A 20,081-nucleotide genomic window follows, 5' to 3' on the forward strand; every position below is an offset into this window, starting at 1 on the left:
CAGGTGGACTCCAAGTTGTAGAAACATCAAGGATGATCAATGGAAACAGGATGCACCTGAGCTCACCTTCGAGTCTCATAGCAAAGGGTCTGAATATTTACATAAGCAGTGGGGATTTTAGCATGTAAATCTTGGTGGGGCAAAAAATATATAAATAATATTTTGATTCATGCCAGCAAACCCACTACACAACACTAAATAATACACGAATTGCACTATAAAAGTGACAAACGGTGCCCACACACTGTTGGGGCCTACATAAAGCTGTCCCAACTGCAGAGTCCCAACACCTGACTAATCAGCAGAGGCTTGTCTGGCAGCGAAACAGTTCATTCAGCCTCATTTACTGAATGACAGCTGACTTGCTTAAAATGTGTTTTTTATAATGTCATTTGAGATGTACAAACTATGGCATAAGGGGACAACGAGCGGATAAGAGGCAATCCATAATTTTGATTAAGACATTATGAGCGAGCTAGGACAGACATAGTCAATATAACTATTTGTTCAGCAATTTTGAATTGTACAGCGACAATTCAGAACACGGGCCGTTCTTACAGTATTCTCCCTGTACACCAAGTCAGAACCGTAGGATAAATTAAAGGGGGGGGGGGGGGGGTATAAGCAGACAATGAAAGCTCTTACAATATTCGATGATTACATTTCTCTTAAACAGGCTATAGGTGTGCACCACCAAGTCAGAACTCTAGGTGAAATTAGGAGGGGAAACAGGAGCAAATTATTAGGGTGAGGCACATGGGCCACTAACAGTTTACTACACAACATACACTTAGTATTACTTTCTTAGCTACAGTATACATATCTCCCTGGCATATTACATCATCTATACAGCAGCATACAAGACATTGTTGGACTCACTTGAACAGGTGGCGCGGCGGTCCTTCGTGGGCAAATGTTGTCATCAAAGTCGGCATTTTCTGGATTTATGGTGCTTTCAAGACAACTGGTAACTCGTAAAAAAACAAGGTAGAATCATGACGATGTCAGATATTCCAGTTTTGAGCGTTGCAGAAGCCATGCTGGATTGACACCATGGCCAATGTTGAATGTTTATCCTTTTAAGCTTGGAAAAACCCAGAATTGGGACCACACATCCACTCCACTGAAGAGCAGGCTAGTGCAATGCTTGCAGTTAGCCACTGATTCCTTCCAAACCACTCAGTTGAATTTGTGATTTCCAACTTGTGTAATGTTTATGTCCAATGGCCGATGAGCACCAAATACATTTGATCTATTATTTCTCTTCATATGACAAGGACTTGCCAGTAGATAGTCGACTTGATTCATGATGACTGCTAGCTAAGGTTTTGAAAGTATGAAAGTTCTTTAAATGTTCCTTATTGACTGACCTTCATGTCTTTTAAAGTAATGATGGACTCTATTTTCTCTTTGCTTATTTGAGCTGTTCTTGGCATAATTTGGACTTTGTATTTTACCAAATAGAGCTATCTTCTGTATACCCTACCTTGTCACAACAACTGATTGGCTCAAACTTATTAAGAAAAAATCCAACAAGGCACACTTGTTAATTGAAATGCATTCCAGGTGACTACCTCATGAATCTGGTTGAGAGAATGCCAAGAGTGTGCAAAGCTGTCATCAAGGAAAAGGGTGGCTACTTTGAAGCATCTCAAATAGATTTAGATTTTTTAACACTTTTTTGGTTACTACATGATTCCATGTGTGTTATTTCATTGTCTTCACCATTATTCTACAATGTAGAAAATAGTACAAATAAAGAAAAACCCTTGAATGAGTAAGTCTCCAAACTTTTGAATGGTACTGTATGCTAAACAAAAATAAATGCAATAATTTGTAATATTTTACTGAGTTACAGTTCATGAGTAAATCAGTCAATTTAAATAAATTCATTAGGCCCTAATCTATGGATTTCACATAACTGGGAATACAGATACCTTAAGAAATGGGCCTCAAGATCTCGTCACGGTATTTCTGTGCATTAAAATGGCCATTGATAAAATGCAATTGTGTTTGTTGTCCGTAGCTTAAGCCTGCCCATACCATAACCGCCACCATGGGGCACTCTGTTCACAATGTTGACATCAGCAAACGACTAACACAGCATGACGTCATACACGTGGTCCTCGGTTGTGAGGTCGGTAGGACGTACTGCCAAATTCTCTAAAACAATGGAGGCGGCTTATGGTAGAGAAATTAACATTCAATTCTCTGGCAACAGTTCTGGTGGACATTCTTGCAGTCAGCATGCCAATTGCAAGCTCCCTCAAAACTTGAGACATCTGTGGCATTGTGTTGTGAGACCAAATTACACACTCTTGAGTGGTCTTTTATTGTCCCCAGCACACGGTGCACCTGTGCAATGATCATGCTGTTAATCAGCTTCTTGATATGCCACACCTGTCAAGTGGATGGATTATCTTGGCAAAGGAGAAATGCTGACTAGCAAGGATGTAAACAAAACATGTTTGAGAAATAAGCTTTTTATGTTATATTTCTGGGATCTTTTATTTCAGCTCATGAAACCAACATTTGACACGTTGCGTTTATATTTATGTTCAGTGTATATAAATTATGGAAGTGTTTTGAAATGACAATGCACATTTTTTTTTTTTAATCCAGATTAAAAAATAAATAAAAATGTATCCTGTGTAGCACCTTCACTTGAAATGACGGGATGAAATTAATTTCATGTTTCCTGAAATGTATAAAAACAACCAAGAACAACTTACTATGAGCACTTCAGTTGGACTCAATTATTTTTATTGAAGATGGCAAAGACAAAAATTAAGACTGAGCAAATTAGTAGATTTCTTTAGAAACATCACAATTGATAAGCAGTACATTTTGTGAACAGTTTTGTACACAATACCTTATTTTCCTAAAAAAACCAAGCTGAAAAAAAAACAAAAAAAAAACTTTTGTTTTGTGGTCATCATGGGGGACATCTATCATGGGAGCCAGTGCCCATGTGCAACCAGTAGTCCTGGTTCTTGAAGAGGACGAGGTTGTAGAAGTTTTCACCACCCTTGTGAAACCCGTGTTCTGCATCTCCCCAGGAAACGGGACTGTCCATGAAGCCGTGTACAGTCAGTGACAGCCAGGACGTGATTTTGGGTTCGTCAAAGAACCGCCTGGTTTTAAGAGAAGACCACATAGTAAATTAGTATATATTTAAGACTTGATTTTTTTATATAACTTATTTCATGAGTGAACCGATACAGTCATGTGTTGCAGAAGGTGAACTTACTGCAGTTCCTGCAGCAGAGAGTAGATGTCTTCGGGCAGCAGCAGGCCGGACACTGTACAATGCAGGGCTTGGCTCACCAGTGTTTGGGGCTCTGGACAGACGTATGTTGAAAGGAAGCTGGCTGCTGTATTGTCACTAAACAACGAACAACACATATTCACTAGCTTTCTGCATGAGTGTGTTTGTGTTATGAGAGAGAGAGAGAGAGAGATTAGCCACAAGGGAGAAGTTAATAATACCATGACAGATTTCCCTCTCTCTTACACAAGTACCCAGTGCCATATACAGTGCCTTCAGAAAGTATTCATACCCCTTGACTTGTTCCACATTTTGTTGTGTTACAGCCTGATAAAAAATAAATATTAAATAGGGGTTTTTTTCTCACCCAGCTACACACAATACCCCATAACAGCTGATGCGCCATGTCTAATATTAAAAAAGTCTAGAGTTATTGCTCGCCTGAGGTACAGTACCTTATGATAAGCTGTAGACCACACTATCTACCAAGAGCGTTCTTATCTATATTATTCGTAGCCGTCTATTTACCACCACAGAACAATGCTGGCACTAAGAGAGCACTCAACCAACTCTGTAAGGCCATAAGCAAACAAGAAAATGCTCACCCAGAAGTGGCGCTCCTAGTGGCCGGGGACTTTAATGCAGGCAAACTTAAATCAAAAAAAACTTGAGACCACCTTTACTCCACACACAGAGATGCATACAAAGCTCTCCCCCGCCCTCCATTTTGGCAAATCTGGCCATAATTCTATCCTCCTGATTCCTGCTTACAAGCAAAAACTAAAGCAGGAAGTACCAGTGACTTGCTCAATACGAAAGTGGTCAGATGGTGCGGATGCTACGCTACAGGACTGTTTTGCTAGCTGACTGGAATATGTTCCAGGATTCATCCAATGGCATTGAGGAGAACATCAGTCACTGGCTTCATCAATAAGTGTATCAACGACGTAGTCCCCACAGTGACCGTACATACATACCCCTACCAGAAGCCATGGATTACAGGCAACATCCGCATCGAGCTAAAGGCTAGAACTGCCGCTTTCAAGGAGCAGGACACTAATCCGGAAGCCTATAAGAAATCCCGCAATGCCCTCCGACGAACCAACCAATCAAACAAGCAAAGCGTCAATACAGGATTAACCTTTCTGATCTCCCCATCCCGGATCCGGGTTCGTGAATACAGACTCAAGCTCATTACCATAACGCAACGTTAACTATTCATGAAAATCGCAAATGAAATGAAATAAATATGCTAGCTCTCAAGCTTAGCCTTTTGTTAACAACACTGTCATCTCAGATTTTCAAAAGATGCTTCTCAACCATTGCAAAACAAGCATTTGTGTAACAGTATTGATGGCTAACGTAGCATTTAGCATTAGCATTCAGCTGGCAACATTTACACAAAAAAACAGAAAAGCATTCAAAAAAATCATTTACCTTTGGAGAACTTCAGATGTTTTCAATGAGGAGACTCTCAGATAGCAAATGTTCAGTTTTTCCTGAAAGATTATTTGTTTAGGACAAATCGCTCCGTTTTCTGCGTCACGTTTAGCTATGAAAAAACCCCTGTATCCAGGATTGTGTAAATCTATCAGCAAGCTCATTAGCATAACACAACGTTAACTATTTATGAAAATCGCAAATGAAATGAAATAAATATGCCATCTCTCAAGCTTAGCCTTTTGTAAACAACACTGTCATCTCAGATTTTCAAAATATGCTTCTCAACCATAGGAAAACAATAATTTGTGTAAAAGTAGCTAGCTAGAGTTAGCATTTCGCGTTAGCATTTAGCGTTAGCATTAGCGTTAGCATCCAGCACGCAACATTAACAAAAACATAAAAGCCTTCAAATAAAATAATTTACCTTTGAAGAACTTCTGATGTTTTCAATGAGGATACTCTCAGTTAGATAGCAGATGCTCAGTTTTTCCAAAAAGATTCCTTGTGTATTAGAAATAGCTCCGTTTTATACATCACATTTGGCTACCAAAAAAAATCCATAAATTCAGTCCTCAAAACGCAAACTTTTTTCCAAATTAACTCCATAATATCGACTGAAAACATGGCAAACGTTGTTTAGAATCAATCATCAAGGTGTTTTTCACATATCTCTTCATTGATACATCGTTCTTGGACACATGCTTTCTCCCCTGAATCAAATGGTAAAGTGGAAGCAGCTGGCAATTGCGCACCGAATTCGACGCAGGACACCAGGCGGACACTTGGAAAATGTAGTCTCTTATGGTCAATCTTCCAATGATATGCCTACAAATACGTCACAATGCTGCTAAGACCTTGGGCGAACGACAGAAAGTGTAGGCTCATTCGTTGCGCAATCACAGCCATATAAGGAGAGAATGGAAAACAGAGCTTCAGAAATTCTGCTAATTCCTGGGTGATGCATCATCTTGGTTTCGCCTGTAGAATGAGTTCTGGGGCACTTACAGACAAAATCTTTGCAGATTCTGAAACTTCAGAGTGTTTTCTTTCCAAAACTGTCAAGAATATGCATAGTCGAGCATCTTTTCGTGACAAAATATCGCGCTTAAAACGGGAACGTTTTTTATCCAAAAATGAAATAGCGCCCCTAGAGCTCTAACAGGTTAAGATTGAATCCTACTACACTGGCTCTGACATTTGTCGGAGGTGGCAGGGCTTAAACTATTACGGACTAGAAAGGGAAACCCAGACACGAGCTGACCAGTGACGCGAGCCTACCAGACAAGCTAAATGCCTTTTATGCTCACGTCGAGGCAAGCAACACTGAAGTATGCATGAGAGCACCAGCTGTTCTGGATGACAGTGTGATAACGCTCTCCGTAGCCGATGTAAAACCTTTAAACAGGTCAACATTCACAAAGCCGCAGGGCCAGATGGATTACCAGGACGTGTACTCAAAGCAGGCAAGTGTCTTCACTGACATTTTCAACCTCTCCCTGACTGAGTCTGTAATACCTACATGTTTCAAGCTGGTCACCATAGTCCCTGTGCCCAAGAAAGCGAAGGTAAACCTGCCTAAAAGATTACCACCCCGTAGCACTCACGTCGGTAGCCATGAAGTGCATTGAAAGGCTGGTCATTGCTCACATCAACAGCATCCTCCCAAATACCCTAGACCCACTCCAATTCACATACCGCCCCAACAGATCCACAGATGACGCAATCTCAATCGCACTCCACACTGCCCTGTCCCACCTGGACAAAAGGAACACCTATGTGAGAATGCTATTTATTGACTACAGCTCAGCGTTCAACACCATAGTGCCCACTTAGCTCCTCACTAAGCTAAGGACCCTGGGACTAAACACCTCCCTCTGCAACTGGATCCTGGACTTCCTGATGGGCCACCCCCAGGTGGTAAAGGTATGCAAAAACATGTCTGCCACACTGATCCTCATCACTGGGGCCCCTCAGGGGTGTGTACTTAGTCCCCTCCTGTACTACCTGTTCACCCACGATTGCGTGGCCAAACACGACTCCAACACCATCATTAAGTTTGCTGGCGACAACAGTGGTAGGCCTGATCACCGACAACAATGAGACAGCCAATAGGGAGGAGGTCAGAGAACTGTCAGTGTGGTGCCAGGACAACAACCTCTCCCTCAATGTGAGCAAGACAAAGGAGCTGATCGTGGACTACAGGAAGAGGCGAGCCGAACAGGCCCCCATTAACATCAACGGGGCTGTAGTGGAGTGGGTTGAGAGCTTCAAGTTCCTTGGTCTCAACATCAACTATATATCATGTTCCAAACACACCAAGACAGTCATGAAGAGGGCACAACAAAACATTCAGGAGACTGAAAAGATTTGTCATGGGTCCCCAGATCCTCAAAACGTTCTACAGCTGCACCATCGAGAGCATCCTGACCGGTTGCATCACCACCTGGTATGGCAACTGCTCTGCATCTGACCGTAAGGCGCTACAGAGAGTAGTGAGTACGGCCCAGTACGTCACTGGGGCCAAGCTTCCTGCAATCCAGGACCTATATAATAGGCAGTGTTAGAGGGAAGCCCATAAAATTGTCAGAGACTCCAGTCACCCAAGTCCTCGACTGTTTTCTCTGCTACCGCAAGGCAAGCAGTACCGGAGCGCCAAGTCTAGGACCAAGAGGCTCCTCAACAGCTTCTACCCCCAAGATATAAGACTGCTGAACAATTAATCAAATGGCCACTGGACTATTACATTGACCCCATTTGTTTTGTACACTGCTGCTACTCCCTGTTTATTATCTATGCATAGTCACTTCACCCCTACCTACATGTACAAATGACCTCTAACCTGTACCCCCGCACACTGACTCGGTACCGGTACCCCCTGTATATAGCCTCCACACTGACTCTGTACCGGTACACCCTGTATATAGCCTCCACACTGACTCGGTACCGGTACCCCCTGTATATAGCCTCGTTATTGTTATGTTATTGTGTTACTTTTTACTTTAGTTTATTTGGTAAATATTTTTCTTAACTCTTCTTGAACTGCACTGTTGGTTAAGGGCTTGTAAGTAAGCATTTCATGGTAAAGTCTATACTTGTTGTATTCGGCGCATGTAACAAATAAAGTTTGATTTGATAATGACAGTGAAAATGTTTAGACATTTTTTGTACATTTATTGAAAATTAAATAGAAATATCTCATTTCAAAAAGAAAGGAGGACTCTTCATGATTTGTTGTTATTAGTCATTTGTATGGCATGTTGAACATGCCATACTAATAAAGGCATTTTAATGTATTATATGACTAGTGCCTTGGTCCTTCTTTTTGATAACCAATTTACCCCTTTTACCAAAGAGCACCTTCTGTCTACCAAAATCTACTATTGTGTACCTTAGCAGTGCTTCCCTTCCTCCTCTTTTTCTTCTACAAGAAAAATCGAATTTACATAAGTATTCCCACCCCTGAGTCAATACTTTGTAGAAGCACCTTTGACAGCGATTGATTCAAGTCTTTCTGGGTAAGTCTCTAAGAGCTTTCCACACGTGGATTGTGCAACATTTGCCCATTTATTCTTTAAAAAATAATTCAAATTGGTTGATCATTGCTAGAAAACCATTTTCAGGTCTTGCTATAGATTTTCAAGTAGATTTAAGTCAAATCTGTAACTCGGGAACATTCACTGTCTTCTTGGAAAGCAACCGCAGTGTAGATTGGTCTTGTGTTTTAGGTTATTGTCCTGCTGAAAGGTGAATTCATATCCCAGTGTGTGGGGAAAGCAGACTGAACCAGGTTTTTCTCTAGGATTTTGCCTGTGCTTAGCGCCATTTAATTTATTTATTTTTATCCTGAAAAACTCCTCAGTCCTTAACAATTACAAGCATACCCATAACATGATGCAGCCACCACTATGCTTGAAAATATGGAGAGTGATACTCAGTAATGTGTTGTATTTGCCCCAAACATGACACTTTGTATTCAGGACAAAAAGTTACTTTGCCACATTTTTTGCAGTATTACTTTAGTGCCATTTTGCAAACAGGATGCATGTTTTGGAATATTTCTGTTCTTTATTTTCATTCTGTCAATTAGGTTAGTATTGTGGAGTAACTACAATGTTGTTGATCCATCCTCAGTTTCCTCCTATCACAGCCATTAAAATCTAACTATTTTAAAGTCACCATTGGTCTCATGGTGAAATTCCTGTCCGGTTTTCTTCCTCTCTGGCAACTGAGTTAGGAAGGACGCTTGGATCTTTGTAGTCACTGGGTGTTTTGATACACCATCCATAATGTAATTAATAACTTCACCATGCTCAAAGGGATATTCAATGTTAGCTTCTTTTTTTTTTTTACCCATCTACCAATAGGTGCCCATATTTGAGAGGCATTGGAAAACCTCCCTGGTCTTTGTGGTTGAATCTGTGTTTGAAGTTGAGTGTCCGTTTGAGGGACCTTACAGACAATTGTATGTGTGGGGTACAGCGATTTAAGGTAGTCATTCAAAAATCATGCTAAACGCTTATTGCACACAGTGAGTGCATGCCACCTATTATTTAACCCATTTTAAATTCAGGCTCAAAGGATGTGAGAATACTTCCTGAAAGCACTGTATTTATATCCATTAGAACTATATGGTTGTGTACGTACCAACTGACACCAGCGCTCACTGCTCCAAGCCACTCCAGGAAGCTGTGGGGGTCACAAGACCGCTGGTCCCCGCGCAGGTCCAAAGCGTTCAGGGATGGACATGGCAGATCCTTCAGGGTGTGGCTACTGACCACTGGTCTGTGCTCTTTCCACTGGTAACGGGACAGGAGACTCTGCAGCGCTCTATCCCCATCCGCCCCTTGAAGTCGACAGACGCAATTTTAGAAATGCTTTGAAAGAAAACATTGGCCAGCTTACGGAAACTCAGGGTCGTATTCATAAGAGCATACTGTAGCCAACAAAAAACGAGAGTTTCTTATTGGACAAGTTCAGGGTCATATTCATAAGAGCATACTGTAGCCAACAAAAAACGAGAGTTTCTCATTGGACAAATTCAGGTGGTCCCCTCTCTGTTTCCTCTGTTTTCTTCCATTTAGTCTAGTGAAAACAACCCTGGACTTGGACAGACTAGACATGACATGCCTCAGACTCAACAGTGCAAACAAACACAAAATGTTCTCCTACCCGAATTGTGCCGTCCTAGCAGGAAGTCGCTTTTCAGAGGCACCCTTTCTTTAAGGCTGGAGAGAACTCGCTGGTAGCGCTTCCCTTCCGGCGCCATGGATTTGTCCGTCAGGTCAATGGTCACGACTGCAGAACATCCCCGTTGTTATTAAATTCAACCAGGTCAGATGTCATTTCAAACATCACAACAACAAATTATGAGTAAGAAACCGGGTGGAGGTGTGGCGCAAAGAAATATCAATTAAATGTCAATAACATAATATGAAAAGATACATTATCCTTTCTCACCATATCTCATGGGCTGTCTGTGATTGTACTGTGACGGCTTTCCCTCCACACCCAGCTGTTCATACGTGTCCTTATCCACAGAGAGGATCAGCTGACCTTGGATTCAGACAGAGCAGAGGTTTATTTACAGGACCAGTCAATGTAACGTCGGGCCTCCTTTCTTGTAGTACATTGTGCTAGTATTGAAAGTCAAAATACAACCAGTTTTGATGGTAGTGGAGTTAGTTTAATAGAACTAGCATTGACTCCAAGCTGTATCACAACCGACCGTGATTGAGAGTCCCATAGGGCGGCGCACAATTGGCCCAGCGTCGTCCGGGTTTGGCCGTCATTGTAAATAAGAATTTGTTAACTGACTTGCCTAGTTAAAGGTTAAATAAAATAAATAATCTCCACTGACCCATGTGGCAGCCTGGCAGGGGAGCTCTGGGTTGTATTCATTAGTGCACACTGAAGCAAAACATTTGCAACAAAAAAATGAGCGTTTCTTATTGGACAAATTTAGGTTAGTCCCACCCCATTTGCTTCCTAGTGAATACATGCCTGGCAAATTCCATTGGTTCTATTGCCCAGGACAACATGACTGCAATTTTGTGATATCTTCTTGTCCCAATATTATACGCTACCGGTTAAAGGTTTTATAACACCTACTCATTCAGGGGTTTTTCTTTATTTTTTACTATTTTCTACATTAGAATAATAGTGAAGACATAACTATTAAATAACACATGGAATCATGTAGTAACCAAAAATGTGTTAAACAAATCTACATTTGTTTTATATTTGAGATTCTTCAAAGTAGCCACCCTTTGCCTTGATGACAGCGTTGCACACTATTGGCATTCTCTCAACCAGCTTCATGAGGTAGTCACCTGGAATGCATTTCAATTAACAGGTGTGTCTTCTTAAAAGTTAAGAAATTGCAGCCCAAATAAATGCTTCACAGAGTTCAAGTAACAGACGCATCTCAACATCAACTGCTCAGAGGAGACCGTGTGAATCAGGCCTTCGTGGTCAAATTTCTGCAAAGAAACCACTACTAAAGGACACCAATAAGAAGAGACTTGCTTGGGCCAAGAAACATGGACAATGGACAAATTTGAGATTTTTGGTTCCAACTGACACGCGATGTGGGTGAACGGATGATCTCCGCATGTGTGGTTCCCACTGTGAAGCATGGAGGAGGTGGTGTTATGGTGCTTTTCTGGTGACACTGTCTGATTTATTTAGAATTCAAGACACGCTTAATCAGCATGGCTACCACAGCATTTTGCCATGATATGCCATCTCATCTGGTTTGCGCTTAATGGGACTATCATTTGTTTTTCAACAGGACAAAGACCCAACACACCTCCAGGCTGTGTAAGGGCTATTTTACAAAGAAGGAGAGTGATGGAGTGCTGCATCAGATGACCTGGCCTCCACAATCCCCCAACCTCAACCAAATTGAGATGGTTTGGGATGAGTTGGACTGCAGAGTGAAGCAAAAGCAGCCAACAAGTGCTCAGCATATACGGGAACTCCTTCAAGACTGCTGGAAAAGCCTTCCTCATGAAGCTGGTTGAGAGAATGCCAAGAGTGTGCAGAGCTGACATCAAGGCAAAGGGTGGCTATTTGAAGAATCTCAAATATAAAATATATTTTGATATGTTTAACACTTTTTTGGTTACGACATGTATTATTTAATAGTTTTATGTCTTAACTATTATTCTACAATGTAGAAAACAGTCAAAAATACTAAATTAAAACCCTTGAATGAGTAGGTGTTCTAAAACGTTTGACCGGTAGTGTACTTTCTAGCCTGTTTTAGACCATGGCTACTACTCTACACACACTTTTATTAAGACTATAGCGGTAGGACTACAGTGCGAGTCATGTCCTGTAATAAGATGATAATAGGTAGAACACAGTGGTAAGGGAACTCACCGCTAGGGAGAAGTGCAATGGTGTTATCCTGGTCAATGCTTGTCTTGTAGGAAAGAGCATAGAGAGCGCCTGGGGAAACAAACAGGCATACTTTAAACTAGCATGAAAATAACGCTTTTTTTTTTACTGAAAGGTAGTTGTTTCATTTACCAAATGTAATAGTGTTCTCCTTCTATGCACTTACCATCCCACACAACATTCTTCAAGAAGTCTTTATCCAAAAACTCATAGACTGGTAAATTATTCACCAGAAAATACTTGCTGAAATTGTTTATGACAGTGGCCAGCCGGGAAGAAAGGGCACCACATCCCGGTATTACAACCGACACCTGAGAGGATGAATTAATTACCTAATGTTTTTAGTTCACATCACATGCATCTATAGTGTCACACATTGGTAATTTGCTTAATCCACAGACTGGCTAGTTAGCAAACAGTGTTGTTTAGATTTAACACGTAGGTGAAACAAGTGGCAAAGCAAACGAAGTGGCAGCAGGTTCCGTGCAGATAATCTAAACCATCTAACGTTAGCTACCACAGAACCATAAAATTGCTTACCTTGTGGTTAAAATAATGTTTTGACACGTGAGTGTCGTGTCTAGACTTTTCATGCTCAAAGTTCGATTTCTCGCAAACAAGTAAACTTCTTGGACACTTGTCTAGCTCCGGGTACATTGTATTAGACTTGTATCAAAAACAACAAATCTAAACACATTTAAACCAAAGACATTTAGCTATACACACACTTGTGAATCAAACATGTGAAATACAGTATCTTCCTCTCTGAACTTGTAAACTACTTCCGGCTAGAGAGCCAGCGTGCTTGCTTGTCACGTGTTTAAAGTAGCCAATCGCGTGTTTAAAGTAGCCAATAGTGACCATAGCAAAACTCTAAACCACAGTTTAGAAACCTGTAGTCTTTGTCCAAACCATCAAATATGCCTTTTGCTCGTTCAGAAGGACGCGACGTTTTGGATCGTTCAGATAGAAATATGCTATGTAGAACAAACATACCTCTCTTACATGTAGTATAAGGAATCACATAATCTCTATTGACAGCATTTCTATCTGCAACGTTCGAGAATGTTAGGCAACCAAACGTGGCCCTGGCCTGCCAACAGAAATGTGCATTAGATGAGATGTCCCATTCGTAAGATCTGTAGTGGTCAAGGAATTACATTTCATGACATTTATTTTGAAACATCAGTTTCAAGTTTTATTAGTCGTACGTACAAAATACACATGGCTGTCCAACCAAATGCTTACTTGCAGGTTCCTTCTCGACAATGCAACAACAATAACAAATAATAAAAGATAAGAATACGAACGTAAAGTAAATGGCTCAGTAGAATAGAATACACATTTAAGCATAAGTATAATACAGGAAGGCACAATTTATAGTCCAATATTGACATATTTTGTGGAAGGGGGGATTGGGGGGCAAGTTTCTAAATTGTGCAGTATTTAGCAATAATTTTGCAGCAGCAGTTGTGATGTGTGTGTGTGTGTGTGCGTGAGTGAGTGAGTGAGTGCATGTGTTCTAGGTGTGGAGACTGTGCAGTTGAAGTTACACGTTTGTTTAAAAGCTTCTTTAAAAAAATATTATTTTTTAAAAATTAAACTAGGCAAGTCAGTTAATAACATATTCTTATTTACAATGATGGCCTACCCCTGCCAACCCCGGACGATGCTTGGTCAATTGTGCGCTGCCCTATGGGACTCCCAATCATGGCCAGATGTGATACAGCCTGAAATCGAACCTGGGTGGCTGTAGTGACGCCTCTTGCACTGGTAAAAATACACATAAAAAAATACCAATCAATGTATCCACATTCATAAAATATGAAGGAGCTTCAATTACATTGAGAAATACATCTAAACACATGTTGTGTTGGTCCCATGTTTCATGAGCTGAAATAAAAGATGCCAGAAATGTTCCATATACACAAATGGCTTATTTCTCTCAAATGTTGTGCACAAATTTGTTTACATCTTTATTAGTGAGCATTTCTCATGCCAAGATAATTCATCCACCTGATATGTGTGGCATATTAAGAAGCTGATTAAACAGCATGATCATTACACAGGTGCACCTTGTGCTGGGGGCAATAAAAGGCCACTATAAAATGTGCTGTTTGGTCACACAACACAATGCCACAGATGTCTCAAGTTGAGGGAGCATGTAATCGGCATGCTGACTGCAGTAATGTCCACCAGAGCTGTTGCCAAATAATTTAATGTTCATTTCTCTATCATAAGCCGCATTCAACGTCATTATAGAGAATTTGGCACCACGTCCAACCGTCTTCAAAGCCGCAGATGGCGTTGTGTGGGTTTGCAGTTTGCTGATGTCAACGTTGCGAACACAATTGCATTTTATCGATGGCAATTTGAATGCACAAAAATACTTGAGGCCCATTTTTGTTAAGGTATCTGTGACCAAAAGATGCATATGTGTATTCCCAGTCATGTGAAATTCATGGATTATGGCCTGATGAATTTATTTCAATTGCCTGATTTCCTCATATGAACTGTAACTTAGTAAAATCAATGAAATTGTTCAATGTTCCATTTATATTTTTGCTCAGCATAGTTGAAATGACCAACGAGCAGCAGAAAAATCTTACAGATTGCACCTTTAGGGAAGACCCTCGTGAGTTCGACATGATATAAGCTTGAATTTCCACTGCCTGGTATATCTGCTGAAAGATCATGACGTATGACATGGAAATTAGTACTGCATGCTGATGAAGCCACGAGTAGTCATTTATAGCAGACATTTCCAGATACACAAGATGTACATGTAAATCACAGGAGGTTGGTGGCACCTTAATTGGGGAGGATGGGCGTGTGGTAATGGCTGGAGTGGTATAAGTGGAAAGGTAACAATGCCATTCAATTCGTGCCGTCCTCCCCTCAGCAGCCCCCACTGCTTGTGACGGATCGGGAAAAAGTATCTGGTAGGAGAGGAGGTTCACATGCATTATGTGCCTTACCTGAATATCTCACCAGAGCACTCTCCCATTTATTTGTATTAGATTGTGGTCATTTCTGTGAGAACAAAACAATAACAGACTGGCGAATACTGCAAGGTTGAGCAGTGTTAAGAATAGAGCACTTTACGGCAGTTCTTGTCAGAGTCTATCAGTTCCATATTTATCATTTGTCACGTTAAAATGTATTATTAAAGGAGCAATCAGCGAGTGCTGCATCAATTGACTTACTGTTGCCATTGATTCTTGAAGAATATTTATAAATAAATGCCCAATGAGTTTAGTTCAACCGTCTTACCACATCATGTTTTGAAGCTATACCGTGTCTGTTTACAAACTTTCATTTTGACTTTATGAATAGTCAGTCCTTGCCTCCATATCCCCGTCTATGAATTTGAGAGTTGTTCTATTTCTCCAGCCCCATCCCTCAGCTGTTTATCTAAAAAAAAAAAAATGTGGCGGTGTGCTGCATCAGTGTTTGAAATGTAGATTACCCCTTGAAGCTTTAGTTACTGTATTTCATTAGAGACAAAGCTAATAATACATTTTATATTCATTGATATCTGCTTAATTTATGGCAACTTGGCCAGATTGCGCTCATGTTTATCACATGTTCAGTCGTGAATTAGTTTCTCTAATCTGAGCTTCAACAAACAGCGGTTTGGAAAAAGCTTTTCAGCACAAGTTAAACATCTGCCATAGTACATACACAAACGGTGTCTTCTGTGATCGTCAAGGCTTGACTCAACATGCAGAGCATGAATTTATAATAATCTCTGGCTTAGACACCAGAAGTAGTGAAATTTAAACATTGAGAGTAAATCATGTGAAATATTAAATAGTATTATAAAAACATCCAGCCAAACTCTAAAACCACATACTGCACATATTACTGTTTAATTGAGATGCTGCAGTCATTGCAACAAAAGGGTATTACATATCACTTACAAGCTGTTACAAATACATATAAATGATAACATGAGTAAAGAGTTTTAAAAAGAGATCATACATTTCAATACATCAGAGAGAAATGTTGTCTGGTGTAAGTGCTTTCTGGGACTAAAGCCTTTCCTCAGTGCTGTTACCATAGCAAAACATGACTTTAACTGTCCAAAATGTGGTCCAAGACATCCTATGATAACAACAATCACAACACCACCACCACCACCACTACTACAAACTCAGAGGTCCCTGTGCACTCCAGTTTCCTCCACAATGGTCCTCTGAGCAGTGTACATCTGGCCAATGGACACCTGCAATGGAAAGAGAACAATCAATAAGTGTTTACATGACAATGCACAGATGTTTTCTGACTTTTTATAGCCTATAATAGGTTGTATGGACTGGAGTAGATGGATTTGTATAAGGTCTGCCCTCAAAAATTTGACTTTCAAAGTTTTTTTATGCTATTTGTTTTAGAGGCAACAAGAGCAACACTTGGCCGTTGGGCCATCATCAGGTAGAGAGAGATATGTGTTTGTACTCACTGAACCCTTGCGTTTGAGACAAATATTTCTGAATATTGATAAGCTACTATTTATTTCACAATTCACAAGGCATTGCATAACTCATGTACAAAGTCTCACTGAATATTTGAATAGGCTATTCTACTAACAATTAACATCCATAATATGCACATCTAAATCAACACTACTGAAGAGTCACTCACCTGTCTCTTGATGACAGAAAGATTCTCTCTGGCCTGGTTGAGCAGCATGTCCAGAGTTTTTGGGTTGTCAACATGGAGATTCTCCCTGAAGCTATCCTTTACCCTGCGCAGGGCATATGTTCTGAAAGGCAGGAGCAAAAAGTAAATACATTTTAAATCTGGTGGATAAATGTTTTTATATAAGTTGCGTTACTTGCATTGTCATTCAACAAACATTTCAGACGTAATAAAAAAAAAAGCCTACTGTATGCTCGCCTTGCAGGCTTGTTTTTGCGCAGTATAAAAAAAAAATAATGCGACTCATACCTACATTTGTTTGTAGCCTAGAGAGGGCGCTAGCGGACGCTGTTGTTCCTGTCTTGACTTAGGCAAGTGGAAAATATAGGAAAAACTGCTACCACTAGCAGTTTATCGAGGTTAGTTTAATTGCTTCGTCCACGTAGCTAGATCCTGTCAAGGTAACCACTAGATAGTTAACTATCATATCATTGGTGTCAGATCTTTGCAAAGCCCAAAGTGTTTTGTTTGAATACGTTCACTACTTTCGCCAGCGTGAGCTAGCTAGCAACGTTACACCTCATAAAAAAACCTAGTTAGCTAAGCTACCTGTAACGTTACAGCGCAATACATCTTTTTTTAAAGTAAATATATTATATAAAAAGATGGTACTAGAAACTCACACTAAGAAGTTGTGCTTTCCACAACTTCTAGCAATGGAAACGTTATCGACTGTCTAACGACGTTGTGAAATACAGGTTGAACTTACTGTAAAGCTAGTTATATCAACATTAGATTGAACACATATATAATTCCAACCAGTGTAGCTACATTAAATCCCTTACCTGTAATTGTAAGAGGGGAATTTTTTGCTCTCTTTTATAAGCATCCTGTACAAGGAGATCACCTGCGATCTGCTGCATGACGCCATGTTGGTTCATGTAAACACTATGATCGCGTTTCCTTGACTCCTTCGCCTCCTTCTCAAAAACCCCATTGGATAAGAAAGTCAGATGTCCTGCCCCTCTGACCTTCTCCTCCAATCGGTTTTGAGAAGTACCATGCGGTGACACAGCCCGACAGGATGTTTCTCAACAGAGAAATTAATGAATTAGTTTGTCTTTCACCAATTCAAAAATTATAAAAGGCTTAAAACGACTCATATAAATCGCAAAATGTATCGTATCAGTTTCACTTACGGTGAAGAGGAGTGACAACTATGCCACATAAAATTCGAGATAGTTGAAAACAGATTTTTGATGTCCTAATACCATGGCATCGGGTTTATGAACTGATATATATTTGTTTTTTATACAATTGATGCATTAATTCGTTCGTTTTATTTTATGCTATTAAATAACATTCTCACTACAAAAAGAATGCTCAGTATATGGGGTCTTCAACAGTCAGACCAGTGCAGTCTCTGGAGAATACAGAAACAGAATCAATAGAGCATCTCTTTTGGTACTGTCCATCGGTGGCTTGTTTTTGGAGTCTGGTCCAGGAATGGTCCATAATGTCAGGGTGCTGTTGCACCTGCAAACTGTATTGCTGGGGGATTTGAAGGACCACAGTCAGTCAATAGGACATATCATTGTGCTCTTGGGTAAAATGTTGCAGATGGGTAGGTTCAAGTCCCTAGTGTGACACCATGGGATAATGGAGGGATGAATTAGGAGAGGTTCAAGTCCCTAGTGTGACACCATGGGATAATGGAGGGATGAATTGGGAGAGGTTCAAGTCCCTAGTGAGACACCATGGGAGAATGGAGGGATGAATTGCGATAGGTAATTGTAGAATGATAACATGTGCGAGAGAGAGAGAGGTCATGAGCAGATGAGCTCCCACATTTTTCAGCATGTTTTTAAAAATAGATAGATTTAGAGTTAGACAAACATAGATTTTTGGGGGTGTTACGCACGCCTCTATGAAGAGGGAACGCAACTCCCTGCTACAACTAAACTCTCTGTGAAGTGAAAAAGGTATGGACTGTAGGTGCGAGTAAGGATGACAACAGGCAGAATGTGGTACCGTTTTACAAGGACTTTATTCCTGTACACGGTAATATGGGGAAAAGGGCTGGACGGAACCAAAGCAAAGAAAGTAAATCTCAAAGCCCCCCTCTCCTATCTTACCTGCCTACCCACTACTTACCTAATTTAGCACCACCTGGTGCCCTAACCAAAATACAGGGAGTGGTCAACCCAGGTCTTACCTAGTGTGCCTAGACAGTGAATATACTACGGGTATATGTATGCCCGCGGGCCTCTTGCCTAAGCACTCCCAAGGTGCCTTCCCCTTCCCCCCTGGGAACAAATGAAACAGAATATTAAACAATTTTACAAACAAACTGAGAAACAGAGGACATCAAATAACCATCATATCTAATGTTGATGAAGTTCGCCCCTCATCATGAGCTGTGAGCTCTGAGCAACAAACTCACAGAACATACCCACTCTCAGCAATGAACTCCCAGCAAAATCAACCTCTAGCAAAAACTCTATCACAAACAATCGCTCAGCAATGACCTCAGCAAAATCTCTCTAGCAAAATCTCTCAGCAATCCCTACCTCCAAAATCTCTCTCAGTAATCCCTACCTCCAAAAATCTCTCTCAGTAATCCCTACCTCCAAAAATCTCTCTCAGTAATCCCAAGTACACAAACTACAACACAAACTGGGGAACGTAACAGGGGATGGACATATACAGGATGCTACCCTCTACAACACAACCTTCACTGTGTCACCAGGACATTTACAGGATTCTACCCTAAACAACATAACCTTCACTCCAAATCGAAACTCCAAACCTACAACTTGATTTTGGATGGAATTACTTGAAAGGCTTCCTACATTCAAGGATTATAAATATAATTATAAATATAATTATAAATATTATTATTATTAGAAGAATGCCCTTCCTCCCACAGGTGTTATTACTACCTCTGAGGGTTTAGAGCTTGAGGTAGTCACCTCATACAAGTACTTGGGAGTATGGCTAGACGGTACACTGTCCTTCTCTCCGCACATATCAAAGCTGCAGGATAAAGTTAAATCTAGACTTGGTTTCCTCTATCGTAATCACTCCTCTTTCACCCCAGCTGCCAAACTAACCCTGATTCAGATGACCATCCTACCAATGCTAGATTACAGAGGGGTAATTTATAGATCGGCAGCTAAGGGTCTTCTCGAGCGGCTAGATGTTCTTTACCATTCGGCCATCAGATTTGCCACCATTGCTCCTTATAGGATACATCACTGCACTCTATACTCCTCTGTAAACTGGTCATCTCTGTATACCCATAGCAAGACCCACTGGTTGATGCTTA

At 40.6% G+C, this 20,081-nt stretch overlaps 2 protein-coding genes across 3 annotated transcripts; both read right to left on the minus strand.

Annotated features, from left to right (window-relative positions):
- Nucleotides 1–2,732: 2,732 nt before the first annotated feature.
- Nucleotides 2,733–12,927, minus strand: rpp40 (ribonuclease P/MRP 40 subunit). Of its 2 annotated transcripts, XM_021590059.2 has the most exons (9): nt 12,653–12,927; nt 12,279–12,423; nt 12,095–12,163; nt 10,169–10,264; nt 9,881–10,006; nt 9,732–9,735; nt 9,356–9,559; nt 3,251–3,385; nt 2,733–3,134 (listed from the first exon to the last, which is right to left on the minus strand). In XM_021590059.2, the coding sequence occupies exons 1-9, from the start codon at nt 12,767–12,769 to the stop codon at nt 2,936–2,938; spliced, it is 1,095 nt and encodes a 364-aa protein (XP_021445734.1). In that variant the 5' UTR covers nt 12,770–12,927; the 3' UTR covers nt 2,733–2,935. The 2 variants fall into 2 exon arrangements, with proteins under 2 accessions (XP_021445734.1, XP_021445735.1); XM_021590060.2 differs by lacking the exon at nt 9,732–9,735 and having other exon boundaries at nt 9,356–9,554.
- Nucleotides 12,928–15,965: 3,038 nt separating this feature from the next.
- Nucleotides 15,966–17,753, minus strand: lyrm4 (LYR motif containing 4). Its single transcript, XM_036966844.1, has 3 exons — nt 17,599–17,753; nt 16,757–16,877; nt 15,966–16,340 (listed from the first exon to the last, which is right to left on the minus strand). The coding sequence occupies exons 1-3, from the start codon at nt 17,682–17,684 to the stop codon at nt 16,269–16,271; spliced, it is 279 nt and encodes a 92-aa protein (XP_036822739.1). The 5' UTR covers nt 17,685–17,753; the 3' UTR covers nt 15,966–16,268.
- Nucleotides 17,754–20,081: the final 2,328 nt, after the last annotated feature.

This window comes from Oncorhynchus mykiss, chromosome 28 (assembly GCF_013265735.2).
Source record: "Oncorhynchus mykiss isolate Arlee chromosome 28, USDA_OmykA_1.1, whole genome shotgun sequence".
Classification (NCBI taxonomy): domain Eukaryota; kingdom Metazoa; phylum Chordata; class Actinopteri; order Salmoniformes; family Salmonidae; genus Oncorhynchus; species Oncorhynchus mykiss.